Source organism: Phaseolus vulgaris, chromosome 8 (assembly GCF_051622355.1).
Source record: "Phaseolus vulgaris cultivar YP4 chromosome 8, ASM5162235v1, whole genome shotgun sequence".
Classification (NCBI taxonomy): Eukaryota; Viridiplantae; Streptophyta; class Magnoliopsida; order Fabales; family Fabaceae; genus Phaseolus; species Phaseolus vulgaris.
Genome location: NC_143505.1, coordinates 30,830,523 through 30,845,624, shown reverse-complemented (window position 1 = coordinate 30,845,624; position 15,102 = coordinate 30,830,523). Strand labels below are relative to the sequence as shown.

At 33.7% G+C, this 15,102-nt stretch overlaps 1 protein-coding gene across 2 annotated transcripts; it reads right to left on the bottom strand.

Annotated features, from left to right (window-relative positions):
* Positions 1–1,114: 1,114 nt before the first annotated feature.
* GTE8 (global transcription factor group E8) lies at positions 1,115–13,150 on the bottom strand. 2 transcript variants are annotated; one of them, XM_068632542.2, is made up of 11 exons: positions 12,663–13,078; positions 11,073–12,463; positions 10,887–10,935; positions 10,648–10,779; positions 3,255–3,325; positions 3,036–3,108; positions 2,521–2,601; positions 2,325–2,440; positions 2,181–2,247; positions 1,952–2,082; positions 1,115–1,867 (listed from the first exon to the last, which is right to left on the bottom strand). In XM_068632542.2, the coding sequence occupies exons 2-11, from the start codon at positions 12,315–12,317 to the stop codon at positions 1,598–1,600; spliced, it is 2,235 nt and encodes a 744-aa protein (XP_068488643.2). In that variant the 5' UTR covers positions 12,318–12,463; positions 12,663–13,078; the 3' UTR covers positions 1,115–1,597. The 2 variants fall into 2 exon arrangements, with proteins under 2 accessions (XP_068488643.2, XP_068488642.2); XM_068632541.2 differs by having other exon boundaries at positions 11,073–13,150.
* Positions 13,151–15,102: the final 1,952 nt, after the last annotated feature.

The following is a 15,102-nucleotide window of genomic DNA, read 5'->3' as shown; positions in this document are numbered from 1 at the left end:
CTCGAGAGATGTGGGACATATTTCTCGTTTATGAACAAAATGTAAAAGCCCGTTTCCACTACTTATACGAACAATAGTCATGTTAGAAAAAAGATGAGGAAAATATAGATAAGAAAGAATAAATATCACTTGTATAGATAAGAGCGTAATTTGTTGTACTGTGTAAAAATATATTTTAAAATATAAGAAAATGAAAAAGCTTTTGGACAATACTTTTATCCATTGAATGTCATATTGGAACATGGATTCCGAACACGTTGAATTAAGTTTGGGTATTTCTTCCTCCACCTCACCGCACTTCTCTCTACACCTCTTCAATCATTGAAAAGCAGCTTTACCCTTTTCAAAAATGATTTCTGGATTTTTTAAGAATGATTTTTCAGTGTCGAATACCCTTTTTGCTGACTTGAGTGTCGGAGTGTCTTCTACAGGTATCTCCCATTCGACATCCACCTAAGACTGAGAGACCTCAAGACGAGAAGGATCACAACGCAACTCTAGAAAAAGACGAAGCTCTTCAATAGTTTTCTAGGTCTCATCTTCCTAGCAAGAAGAATTAAAAACCTTCAAGTTAGTGATTGATGCAGTTAGTGATTGATGCAGTTGGAAATTGTGAGCCGTATCTAAAGTCCCCCACCCTACCATCAATATAGAGCTCCTCTTCTCGAGAGAAGGTTGAAATACAAGATTTTAATGAAAAATCATGAATTTGAAAGTAAAGTTTTAGTTGCAGAATTATGTTTAATGGATATTGAATAATAAAACATCGATCAACTTTGTAGTCCAAGGAGTTGGACGTTTGTTAAGAGTGTTGATACATCCTCATATGAAGAGGACAAAAAGTGATTCCGTTACAAAATCTTGTTGGAGACTGAAGAGTGACAATATAGCGGTGTTGAAAGATAGGCGCTCCACGCAATATTGAGGGGGTAAAAAGCGTATAAAAAAATATCTAGCATTAAAAAGACAATTGGAATTTCTGAAAATGAGATTTTACTTTCAACTTTTTTTTATAAAATCGTATAAATAGGAAGCAATAAGATAGTTTTGCAACTATATACAAAAAGGTTTCGCCCGTAATGAACAAAAAAAAACAACGGATCACACAGTAAGATGACCAAAACGTTTATAATGTTCTGAAGATGAAACTGCCTTTAAAATTTTAACCAAAACTAAGTTAATAAAGGAATAGCCAGACGCAAATACAAACAGGGAGTACTAAAAAGGTGGAGATACAACAATGTATGTTCACAGATTCGAAGGCCTATCTTTTGTACAACATAACCTACTATACGAAAGGACGCCATGCTCTAGCCTCTAGCCATCAGCCAATATGGGGTAAACGACAAGATTGATGTATACAAACAGCCCCAAACTTATTAGCGTAGTTTCGGTTCAAACTGCTCCTTTACTGCCATGACAGCCCAAAACTGAATTCATATTTCCCCCTTCAAGAAGCAGAATGCTTCCATAAGAAAATATGCTGCCCCACGTACCATATAAAGGCTTACGAGAACTTTAATAATTTGGGAACTATTTTGGGATCAAGATTAAGTATACTTGATCCTCAATTCATCATAGGATATGTGCATAACTTTTAATCAATCTCTCCCTCTTCCACATCATGTACAGGATTTGGAATGCATGGTGGCTCACCTTCCTCATCTTCATCGTCCGCTTTGATGTATAATCCTAGTTGTTCCAAGGGATTGCTACTCCCAAATTTGAAACTACCCAGACCATCCTGAGAGTGATCAGGACTCGTTTCATCCACAGAACTTGGCAATTGCTCAGCGGGTACAGCTCTAAGCATTTCCAAATCTTCGAGAAGCCGAGAATTTTCATTGATTTCAACAGTCTTTTCCATCTGCACAAATGCATGCTACCCCATAAAATCAAGACAAAACAAGCAGAAAAAAACATGATTTTGGTGAGAGATTATGTTATTTACCTGGAGCAGTGCTTGCCGAGCAGCTTCTCTCTCAAGCTCCCTTTTTCGTCTGGCTTCTGCAGCAGCTTCTGCTTCTGCTTGCTTTCTAGCATCTTCAGCTGCTTTTGCTTCTGCTTGCAGCCTAGCCTTTTCTGCTCGATAATGAGTTGGATCAACAGACAGGGTTAGTTATTAAACAGTCAGTTTAGGCACGTGACTCTTGTTTACACAAGCATGACACCCAAATCACCTTTTCTTTGCTCCATCTCAAGTTTTTCCCTTTCCAGGCGCAATTTCTCAGGGTCTCCCTTTTCACCCTGGCCCAATTAAATACAAATTCAACAATGATCTGAAGGAAGACCTCTATGGAGCTCAAAAATGTGATTTATCTTACCTGTGTCAGTGTCTTTTCTCGAGCTTTCAAGATGGTATCAAGAAATCGATTCTTCAATACAGCAGCTCGGTAAAGTTTATCAGGGGAGACCTGTCTCTCAGTTGGAGCACTGTCCCCTATAGCAACGCCAAGATTATCAGTGTAACTATCCTACATAACAGTAAAACAATATCTTTAAAAATCTATACACTCTTACCATCTTGATGGCAATCAGAATCAAAAGAACTTGGCTTAAACTGAGAATTATCCTCAAGCTGATCTAACCCACTAAGAGATTCTGTGTAAGAAATAAAAGGTCAGAGTCAGTCAGTACAGCAATATGGACAAAACTTAATCAATAATAATATTAAAGTACAGAAAATCAAGTCCCTAGTCCAAGTCTGAAATGAATCAATAGGAACCAAAGATGGTTTCACATCAAATCATTGGTACATGAAAATAAGACCATAAATCATAATAATTACAATATATGATAAAAGTAACAGGAACATTTTACTTATCAGTATGTACGACACTGACTATTGAATATCCAACTCAGAATATACAGAAAACGATATTGTGGAATAAGCAAACCATACAAGAGAAACACAAGACAAGGAATGAGGGAAGAACCAAGTTTTAGTTGCAAAAATAGATCCTCTTCTTCATATTGTAGTGCATGCTATATCAACTTTGAATTACGCAAAAAGACAAACAAACACAATTACTCACGATTTCTTTCAAGAGTAGCAGCAGCCCTGGTCTTTTCACACAACTGAGCTTCTGAACCCAGATTTTCAGGTTCCTGAAGAACAATTTAAAATTAATAACTATATCATGTATTAATAAAAAAAACATACACAAGATCTTTGCCAACACCAGCAATAAAACAATAAAAACAGAGATAACTAAATAAAAATAAACTTTTTCATTTAATAATCAAAACTAAACCTTAGCTGCATTTGCTGGACTTGACTTTTCATCATCAGATTCACTGTCAGAAGAACTATCAGAGTCTGTATCTGCAATGCACACATTATATTAACATAAAATTTTCAATTAAACATCAAAAATGAAAGTAAGCACGTTACTCAAAGAAAATATTTTGGACCTCAAACAACAATGTCGCAGTGTGTACTACCCACAAAGAACTATTCATGAGGTTAAGAAGCATTTCCTTATTTAAAACAAAAATGCTATTCAAATGAGATATCTCCATCAAGAGCAACATAGTTAACATTGAGTATAACAACCTCCCTTCTAAACTTCCATGGTAAGCATTTTTTGGGATGTGATTAGTAAAGGGATTTTCATAAGAAACTTTGGGGATGAGTAACCTAATTGGTATACTTAAGAATAATACAAAGAAATTAGAAATTTAGAGAGTACATTTCCCTCTCAGGATCTCATTTATATTAGCTTTAGATACATCAGATATAATATATGAAAGGGAAGAGAAGAGAAATTGAAAAGATACATTTAGGAACTAGGTGCAGTACAAAGCACACAGTACCTTTACAATAAATTCTATTTAAGACTATTTAATCTAACAAGTATGTTTTCTTTTAAAATGTGCTGAACCTGCAAATCCAACTTATAAGATGAAGTTTGCCCTCAAAGTTCATACTATGTTGGTCCATGTTTGTAGACTATGTAAGATATTCAACACATTGTCTCATGTCAAGAACTTGACATTTTGAGTGGGGGTCCAATCACGGGGTCCTATAATGGGTGAAAGGATAAACCCAACAAAAGTCACTAGAATATTAGCTTTAATATCAGACCTAAACCAACACCACAAAACAAATTTATAAGGTGAAAATTATCCCAACTTATATTTTTTTTTCAGGCTCCATCTCTAGCTGTTAAATATTATTATATATTATGAGATATTATAGATATGATTAGATATTTTTATCTATGTAATGGGCTTAGCCCATATTTTTGTATGTTTCTTTTTCTGTATAAACATAATCCTATGTGTTCAATATACACAAAGGATTTTTATATTCTTTTTATTTTATTTTAATATGGTATCAGAATCATTTAGAACCTATTCTAGCAAGAATTTGTTAGACTTATCAGATCACCCGTTATCGGACCGCAATCGGACCCATAATATATAGTCTCATGTACGAGTTGGCAGGTCTCGATGGTTGGGGGTGTTGACATCAACTAGAGATAAGGACATTTCATAGTATATAAGTAGGTGCAAACCTCACCTTATAAGTTAGTTTTATAAGGTTGAGTTAGGCTTAAAGTCCACTTTTTAAGTAGCTAATGTGAAACTTGGATTTTTCCCAATACACACCCCATGTCCAACACTGTTGGGCTACGTACATAGATAACAAGGTCGGTAGGCCTATTAGTGGATCTAGGATACCCTCTTCTACAATTTTAGAAATGTCATTTCAAACCTAACTCAACTTTGAAAAAACATTTTGTAAGGGATGTCAACTAGTTGGCTACTATTTGGCCATATTTATGGACAATATGGGATGTCAACCAGTTGGCTACTATTTGGCCATATTTATGGACAATATGGGATGTCAACCATATTGATTAAATGATTTCTTGGGAATGTGATTTACTTTCAGTTTTGACTAGAAATCTAAGGACTTTTAGGGTGACCCACGTGTCTATTTCAAATATTATTGAAGGTTGGTTTTCTAATTGAGCTTATTTATAAGTAATAGGGGTTTGAAAGCCCCAATGTTAATCACCAGAGAAGTTTAAGATTGTTGATTAAGTTGTTACCTCCTAGAAAGAAGGATGGCATAAGATCTTTGTTACAAGATACCACTATCGGGGATGAAAAGGGAGCATAACATCTGGGATGGCATACAAAATACCTTCACCAAAGATGCAAAAGGCATATGATTATTAAACATGTTTATGCATGGAATCTCGATCAAAATGAGGAAATGTGAAAATGAGTTCATGGACCTAAGTGAATCAAAGACACACCAGTTTCACAAACCAAAGAGTAAACTCATGATTCTGAAAATAATTGGATCATTTGTACCAATGTTATCAATAATCCATTATAGCGTCACCATGGCAGAAAGCGGTGGCAGATTTTCTGGTCACCACCATAACATGGTGGTGCCAATGCAGGTTTTTCATGGCAGCCGCTTTTTGCATCACGCATCACGGGATGCTAACGATGAACGGAGAAAACAAAAAAAGGAAAAAAGAATGAGGCTTGTTGCGGCGGCGCAAGGTCCAATGAGAGTGGACAGTGTCAGCACACAGTGATGTTGTGTGTGAATAAGGAACCCTAACAATAACATAACTGACCTAAAATGAATTGGGCCACATAATACATGGCCCAATTAAAATATGAACAATAATCCATACAGCTGACCAATTAAAATGCTATAATGCTAATCTAATAGCAACCAATTGTTGTCTTAATAACTTCAAAAAAAACCCTAATTTAAATTGGGCCATGTCATACCCGGCCCAATTAAAATATTATTAGTTAACCTTGTAATATTCTATACACAACATAGTAACCTGGTAATATTCTAAACATAATATTATTATTAGTTTGGTTCCACAATGTTTCCGTCGTAACCCATTATGATTTCTGTTATAACTTGATAAAGGTTTTGTAGGGTCTCCGATATTTTCCGTTATCTGATATTGATAACACTAATCTCTACAATTAAATGCTTTTGAGTATGGATGTTGGGTTACAAAGTTGCTTATTTTCTTTTATTGTAATGAAGTGGATAGTTTATACTTGAATTTATTTAGTAGATCCCTTGGTTGAGCTCTCCAACTACTGCACAATGAAGAACAAATAGTGCTCCTAAACTCCTTTTTGAAACTTGTTTTATGCAACAAGATTAAAAGTATCGTTTCAGGGAATAGGGGTGACTTCATTGTGAGAGAGGAGACTTGAAGACTTAGTATTTACTTAGTTTAATTTGGTATGTGTTTCATTTGAATAAATGGTGGCTTGTGGCCAAATAAGTAAACTTCTTTAGTAGACACCCCAATTTTGGGCATATTGATTTATTTTATATAGACTCATTAATTTACCTTTTAAACATGAATGAGGTATCTAGTGAACTTTGATTTCTTGGTCAAGGGTTTCATGATCACTAGGAAAAAGATATTACTGGAAACCCTTGAAATTTTCAAAACATGGATAGCCTTTCGGAAGAAGGCACAAAGTACTTTTTGCAAATGACATTCAGCAGGTCTATGATTCTACCCACAAGCTAGCATATATCAAATAGACAAATCATGATATGATGTCTTTTATTGCTGAAGGTCAATCTGATTTTGAATAATTGAAGATGTTCTTAAAAGTTGGTAGCCTAGAAAAAATTAAGAAGTTGGACAAGTTATATATTGTCATGATCCTTCATGCAATGAATCCAGATTTTCCATGTGTTCCAACTCTTAAAGATAGAAATTTTCAAGTATCTACTAAATCCTCTATCATGGTCTCTACACATGGAAAAGGAGGTTGTGGCATTAGAAGAGGACCTGGTGGTAGACGATGTCCTCTATGCATGTATTGTAAAAAAAATGGGTCAAAAAAATTGCTACTCTCTCCATGGCTTTCTTGAACAGACTATCAATATCTCAAAATCTGTGGTTGTTATCAAGAATATTTAAGGTTGAATACAATAGCCTAGCACAATCATCAATAAATCCCAGTTGTCAAGAGTTCGCATTTCACAATTTATGGAAAGTCAAAAACCAAGGATAATTGACTCAAGTGCTTCCAATCATAGTTCTTGTAAAACCTCTTTGTTCTCTTCCCTTTCTTTTCCTAAAACTCCTCATCTCACAACCTTAGCCATTGAATCTAGTTGTTTCTCAAGGAATTGGTCAAGTTTCTCTTTCTCCTTCCTTAAACTTAAAATATGTTCTCCTTGTTCGTGCATATCCCTTCAATCTTATTTCTTTAAGTAAATTCAAGTCATTAAATTGTTTTGTAACCTTTTATGTCAATTCTTTAGTTATACAAGAACATGGTACGAGTCAATTGATCGACAAAAGCCATGGATCCAAAGGCTTATTATACTACTTTAGAATGTCTTGTTTTGCACCCCTATAAGCTTTTACATGATCTTTTAGGTCATCCTCACTTGTCAAAAATAAAGAAAATGGTTCTGAAACTTGCTAGACTTCAAGCCTTATGTGAGTCATGTCCACTAGGAAAACATATTAGATCTTTTTCCTAAACAATCTAAATCAGGATGCCATACTCAATTATTGCTTTCTTATCAATAGAATGCCTTCTTCTCTTGACAACTAAGTTCATAATTCCATTTTATTTCCAAATTAACCCCTTTTTCACGTGCTTTTGGTTTTGTATGTTTAGTTCATAATGTCTCTAGGTTTGGATAAACTCTCTTCCAATGCCATCAAGCATGTCTTTAAAAAGGGTATTGATGTTTCTCTCCTAAAACCAAGAGGTACTACATGTCTATTACTGTCACTTTTTTAACGAACTCCTTTCTTCCCTCCTATACAGTGAGTTCATCCAATCCAATAAGTCTTACATATGCCATTAATTCAATCCTTTGTTCCTCCCACTCTTGACCACCTAAATCCCATCCAAAATCCACTTAAACCATCATCACCGCCTCTTAATACCTACCTACACAAGACCCAAATGACTAATCCTTTAAAAAGGGTATTGATGTTTCTCTCCTAAAACCAAGAGGTACTACATGTCTATTAGTGTCACTTTTTTAACGAACTCCTTTCTTCCCTCCTATACAGTGAGTTCATCCAATCCAATAAGTCTTACATATGCCATTAATTCAATCCTTTGTTCCTCCCACTCTTGACCACCTAAATCCCATCCAAAATCCACTTAAACCATCATCACCGCCTCTTAATACCTACCTACACAAGACCCAAATGACTAATCCAATGCTCTAAGGTGAGTCTTCTCCATCAAGTCCTTCCCAATCATCACTCGAAATACCATAACCCCTAATAATGATGACTCAAGTTGACTCAATGCTATCTGAAAAGGAACTCATTATACTCGTAACCCACATCCTATTTAAAAATTTCTTAACTAGCATGGGTTGACTTCTCCCTTTTTTTCTTTTATTTCCTAAGTCTTCTATTTAGGAAGTCATGATCAAGGTTATCAAAATCGAGTATGTAGACTCATGGGAGCTTCATAAACTTGTAAAGAGTTTACTTCACATGAAGAAAATATTTCAATAATATAATCAATCAAAGTAGTTAAAACAAACAAGACCACAACACTAAAATAACTACATTTAGTAATGAATGAGAATTATATAACTTCTAAGTATCCCAAATAAATAAGTTCATACAAATATTACGAAAGCTAAGTTGTTAAAGTCATAGAAATTAAATAACTAGAAATGGAAAAAATGTCAATTTTCTAGGGCATTTCCTCTAACAATATCATCCTCTTCTCCAATTAGTTGCACATGGATTGGCCCCACATCCTATTTAAAAATTTCTTAACTAGCATGGGTTGACTTCTCCCTTTTTTTTCTTTTTTTTCCTATGTCTTCTATTTAGGAAGTCATGATCAAGGTTATCAAAATCGAGTGCGTAGACTCATGGGAGCTTCATAAACTCGTAAAGAGTTTACTTCACATGAAGAAAATATTTCAATAATATAATCAATCAAAGTAGTTAAAACAAACAAGACCACAATACTAAAATAACTACATTTAGTAATGAATTTGATCCATTCCTAGACATACCTTAAAAGACCATGAATTTAAAAAATGAAATATTTTTAAATTAAAAACAAAATTCAATCGAAAAAAAAATGTTCACAATCTGCTTATATCTACTGCTCCAATCTGCCAAATTAGAAAAAATCCCAATTACAAAATTCCCCAAATCTGCAATTTCCCCAATTAAAAAAGTTCCCAATTATACATTTCCCCCAACTTGTAGATGCACCCCAATTTAAAAAAAAAAAAAAAAACTAAAAGTGTTTGCACCATGTTTTCCCTTAGAAAGAAAAGAGCAAATGCACCCTAATCTTCCCACTTAAAAAGAAAACCTTGCAACAAAAGACAAAACAAAGCACCATCGCATATTGGAACTCAGATGAACACCACCACCGCAAATTGAAACTCACAAGTTAATTGTACAATCATTTTTTTACCAAGGATTTTAGATGTCTCATTTTGGGCTAGCCTAATCAAAAGAACAGTATTGTTATTTCTCCAAGGAAATAAGCCCTAGATATCCTATAAGAGATGGTTATGATCGACTATAGGATCAATGGATAGTCTTATGAATCCAAATCAAAAATTAATGGTAGAACATGTAAATCTTTCTCAGACCTAGAGAAAAATAGAATACATGTTGGAAAACTTATTTATCTTACTATTACTATACTTGGTCTATCTTTTGCAGTTGGTGTTATTAGTCAGTTCATGCAAACTCATAATTGATCCTTGGAATGTTGTCATTTGTATTCTAAGGTAGCTCCAGGAAAATGTATGTTATGTGATGTTGATTGAGTAAGATCTCCTATGGACAATCGCTCTACTACAAGATATTGTGTTTTCATTAGAGGAAATATTATTTCCTAGAAAAGCAAAAAATAAAATGAAGTTGCCCCAATCAACTACTTAAGTTGAATACAGGGCAATAGTGTCTCTCACTTGTGAACTTATGTGGGTAAAACAACTCCAAGAACCAAAATTGTGAGATTGAGAAAATGAAGATGTATTGTGATAATCAAACATCTCTCCACGTTGCTTCTAATATTGTGTTCCATGAGACAACCAAACCCAAAAATTGACTATCACTTTATTCGAGAAAAGTTGTTGTCCAAGGAAATTTGTACTTCAAATCCAAAGATCAACTTGTAGATGTATTAACAAATATCTTTAAGAAGATTTTGGATTGAATTTATTTGTTTTAAGCTTGGTACATACATTTTGTCTGCTCTAACTTGAAGGAAGGTGTTAGAAGAGGCTTGGAATAGAGGGTTAGAATAGGCTTTAATAAAAGTTGTTGTACCTCGGGTCCTAGAGGTGTCTTTACTTTTTTCTACTCTTATCTATCCTCCATTGTATCTCATATTAATCTACAATTTCTATATAAATATGAAAATCTAAGTGAGACTTGTACAAGCTCTCTAAAATATATTTTCTCTTTATTTTTCTCAAGTGGCTCAAAAGCCTTATGGGAAATTCGCTATATTTAGGGTGAAAACTTAATTAAACAATAAGATTGTTCCCAATATCATGTACCAAATCTATCCTATTCCTGTAATAACAATATTCACAAAAAAAGGAATCACAGTCACAAATTACTCAAATTTTTCAAGATCGTCGTAGGGAAATTTAACCTTACTTACCATTGAAGCTGCCTGGGCTTAGGGATTTGTTCATTCGGTAAGTTGCATCCTTCGCAATCTCCACATGAGGATAACTAGACACAGGGGGCTCATTTCCACCAATATCCACTTCTTCATCAGCTGGGTCATTACCTATACAAGTAGAACAAAATTAAATTTAAATGCAAAAGCATAGAGTATATGTTCAGACTTGCGTGCAGTATATGTTTAGACTTGTGTGCATGTCACACAGACACCACCTTTAAATGGTTGCAAAGAGGAATTGCTTGGTCCAGAATCATTCAACACCTGCAACAGAAAACAGATATCCAGAAGTCAAATTAGGTGTAAGACTGACATCTCATCATGGAGAAGGAGATGTGTATAATTCCACACAACATGATAATAGCTAAAATTTATCAAAGGGTTAGGTAGAAAGCAAGTACCTCTATTTCACAAGCTTCAACTTTTGCTTTGTTCTTTTGCTTCTCTTGTAAAAAGTCATCCAAAAGCTTCCGTAACGTGAACAGGGTATCATCACTGAGATCATCGATATCAATCTCAATCTCATCCTCTCCACATTCTCTACCATTCGAACTATGCTCTTTTAAGAAATCAATTATATGCATAGGCATTTCTCCCAGCAGAGACTCCAATTCTCGACCTAGATCATGCTTCTCTTGATCTGACATAACCTTCTTTGCAGGTGGCATAACTTCAGGTTGAGGGGGCAAAGAGGCAATTTTCCTCTTCTTTGAAGGAGGCGCTGGTCTTCTAGGTTTTACACCTTCACAATTGTCTGGCTTTGCAGGTAATGGCAGAACATCATTTCTTGGCAGTTTCTTCTCAATTGTTTTCCATCTCAACTCAAAAAATTTACTGAGAGTATCAGCCATGAGATGGACATCATTCCCCGGCGGATTATAGGTCATTGCATTTGAAAATGTAAGCCTTACATCATCAGCAAATTCCAGTGGACCAGCATATGCTCCTGCACATATCTTACTTTTTACTTTTCCCAAATCCATTGGACGTTTAATAATACTGAAATAATCCGGAAGATTCAACTTCACAACATCTACAGGGGTGTTGAAAACCCAACCATACTGGTGAGTCATCAACCGTTTCAACAGCACCTCACAATCTTTCATCAACATAGTATTCGCAGTGGTGGGTGAAGCAGTTCGCACCGCAGACTCAAACTTCCCAGAAGAACCGCGGTTCCATCCACGGGGCTTCTGGTTCTTATTACCTGACGATTTCATCTTATTCCCTGGTGCAGAACTAGACATTGACAGCTTTTTATCCCTTTCCACTCCATGCCCATTATTGCCATTACTACAACTAAGAATATCACTAGAGGAGGACATGGCAACACCATTAGCCCTCTGCAATTCAATTTTCTTCTGAAGCATCCGAATCTGCTCAAGCTCAGACCTCAACCTTTGTACCAGATCTTTCCTATGAGAATGCGACATATTTGACAAGGGAACAACTTGCATCGGGGTATCAAAAGCATCACGGCGACTCGAATTCAAACTAATGCATTTCCTCGCAGGGATACTTGAATTTTCAGAAACAGTAATTTCAGTGTCAATCCGTCCCGAACTACCAGACCCCTCAGATTCACCAACAGTATCTATTCCATTCCCAAAATAACCCCCAGGTAGCCTACTCTTCGCTATCATCATGTTCAACTATTCAACTAACCAAAATCCTCAGTTCCTCAACCAAACCTAACGGCGTAGTCCAGTTCACTATTACTCTTAAAGATCACACGGTAGTAATTCACGAAACAAACCAAAATCCAGCACGATAATCTTCACTACTTGAAACCCTAGTAGTACAAAAGGGGAACGGCATAAAAAATCAACGACACAAACTCAATCACTGTGAGAAATCCAAAGCACCTTTTCATTAACTTTAACAATTAAAACCATGACAATAACAACAGAAACATGTAACTAGAAGGAAGTTACAAAGCTTCCACCACGGAGGCTAATTTCAAATGGAGCCCAAACCCCAAATCAAATTACCAGCTACTAACTGAAAGCAACGTGATGAAGGAAACTCGAAGTAGTTCCTAATATTCAGAGGGACCCGCAGCTTTGGAAGGGTGAATTTGGAGCAGCAATTCAAATAGGAGGAGGAGGAGTCAACGAGCTAGGTTGAGAGATCGTCAGTTGGAGTGAAACCCTAGCTGAGCAAAACGGCAACAGTTGAGAGCGTTTCACCGTAAGCAAAAGCGGGGAGCGTTGAGGGGTGACCGAAGAAGTAGAGAACAACCTAGTTGCAGAGCGAAGGAAAAAGAGGATGATGAGAGAAAGGTTATTGGGTGAGAGAGAGAGAGAGAGAAGAGTGATGCTGAGAGCAATTTCTTTGTTGCTCAGAGTTCATCTCTGGTCTCCTTTAAATAGTAAAATAACAATGCCGCCCCTCTCTTTCCCCTCTCTTTCGCCAATCCCTTGCACTGCAATTTGCATACCTTGATGGAGCGTCTCAGCCGTAAGATTGAAGTACAGTTAACGGATACGATGCGACCCAGGTTAAGACTTGTGATTGAGATTTCATTTGAGACTATATTGTAAAATTATTAATATGTACTATTAATAAATAAAATCCTTTTTATAACTTATTTATTGATTGAGTTTAGGGTTTAGGGTTTAGAATTAAAAAATGAAATAAATAAAATTAACAATATCATTGAATTACATTTTTCTAGGAATTTAATCAAAAGTTAAATAATTTAGAGACCTTATAATTAATTTAATATTTATTTCATAATAAGAATTTAAATTTTACATGAAATAAATATTTATTTATGGATAAAAACATTTATAATAAATAAAATATAAGTTGTATTCATACTAAAAATCATATTAAAATTAAAAATTGTAATGAATGATTTTTAATTGTAAATTATATTTTAATTTATAATACAAAATAAAAAATTATTTTTGTATTTTCTTATTTTTTACCTTATAACATTTTAATGAGATGAAACCTTTTTTTATTGATTGTGTCTAATACCTAAGATTTAAGATAATGTAAAAATGTTCCTTTAGGGAAAAATTATTGAGTTGTATAACAATTACTTTAAAGTTATATTATAATTATTTTAATTATTTCATAATATAAAAAAATTCTGAGAGTAAATAAAATTAAACTCTAAGTTGCTATTTAAAAAAAATGATATCTGTGATGATTTCTAATTTATTGAAAATATTAAAATATTTATGTTTATGTAACAAAATCAAGTTTTATAATAATTATTTGAAAGTAAATTGATTTATATTTAATTGACGGTATAAAATAGATTATACTAACAATATATTAAAATTAAATCCATTTTAAATATAGGTAAAACATATAATCTTAATACTATTTCTTTTATAAATCTTACTGACAAAGAAGGAAAAAACATAATCTTTCTTATTTAGTTAAAATCAAGAGAAGTTTCAATTTTTTTTATTGTACTTTTATTTTTAAAAGACTTTTTATAAAATAAAAAATTATATTTATATGTATCTGTTATAAGATAAAGATATCAAATTTAAGTTCACTTGTAAGTTTTATTAAGTATAATCTTGTTGCATGATTTTATCTTTAAATCATGGTATAAATTTTTGATTATAATTTATCAATTCCTTCTTCTTCTTTTTCTGTTTTGAGTTATTCTTTTTTACTAACATTATATAAAGATAACAACTAAGGTATTACCTTATTCATGTATAAAAATACTTTGTGAGCATTTACTTGTTCAATGTCTATTGTTATGTTTATTGTTCTATGACTTGGTGGGAGGTCTTATAGGATTTGTTTTTTACAAGTATTTTAAATAAAATTCAATAATTTATTTTACAATATCTCTCAATAACATAAAATAACATAAGCTTCTATAACATTTCAAATCTTCATTAATGCTTAGATACATTCATCTTGGATAAATAGTCCACACAATTTAATTTTTCTAACTAAATTAACAAGCAAGTATGTTATGATGTCAATAAAATCATGAAGCAAAAAACATCTGTACTTGATATAGTGTACTTGATATAGTGTACCAACAATGTTCTCTTTATGTTAATCCAGTTTTAGAGGATTAATAACTTTACTGCAAAATTGAGTTGAAAACTAAACATAAGTAAGTTATTGCATATCTGATAATATTTTTGCATCAAGACGTAATAATAATGGGATTTTAGATTAAATAATATTAAATTTTGCATAAACAAAAGACACTTAACATTTGAAGAGTATTTTTATGGTACTTTCATACTTTTTAGGCATTGATAATAACTTAATTTCTCATGTTCGGACAAAGTGTAACATGTTAGGGGCAAATATGTGCACCTACCTATCTTCCTTGGTTTCAACTCCTCAATTAAATCCAGTACAGCATTTAGATTATCTCTAGTCTTTCCATTGATTTTCATAAATGTTCCAATTAAGTTATCATATACATTTTTTTTATAT

Coding starts and splice junctions, on each gene's coding strand:
- GTE8 (XM_068632541.2), bottom strand. CDS start 12,317: ATGATGATAGCGAAGAGTAGGCTACCTGGGGGTTATTTTGGGAATGGA. Junction 2,602..3,035: donor TGCTACTCTTGAAAGAAATC/GTGAGTAATTGT, acceptor TTTCTTACACAG/AATCTCTTAGTGGGTTAGAT. Junction 2,441..2,520: donor TTCTGATTGCCATCAAGATG/GTAAGAGTGTAT, acceptor GCGTTGCTATAG/GGGACAGTGCTCCAACTGAG.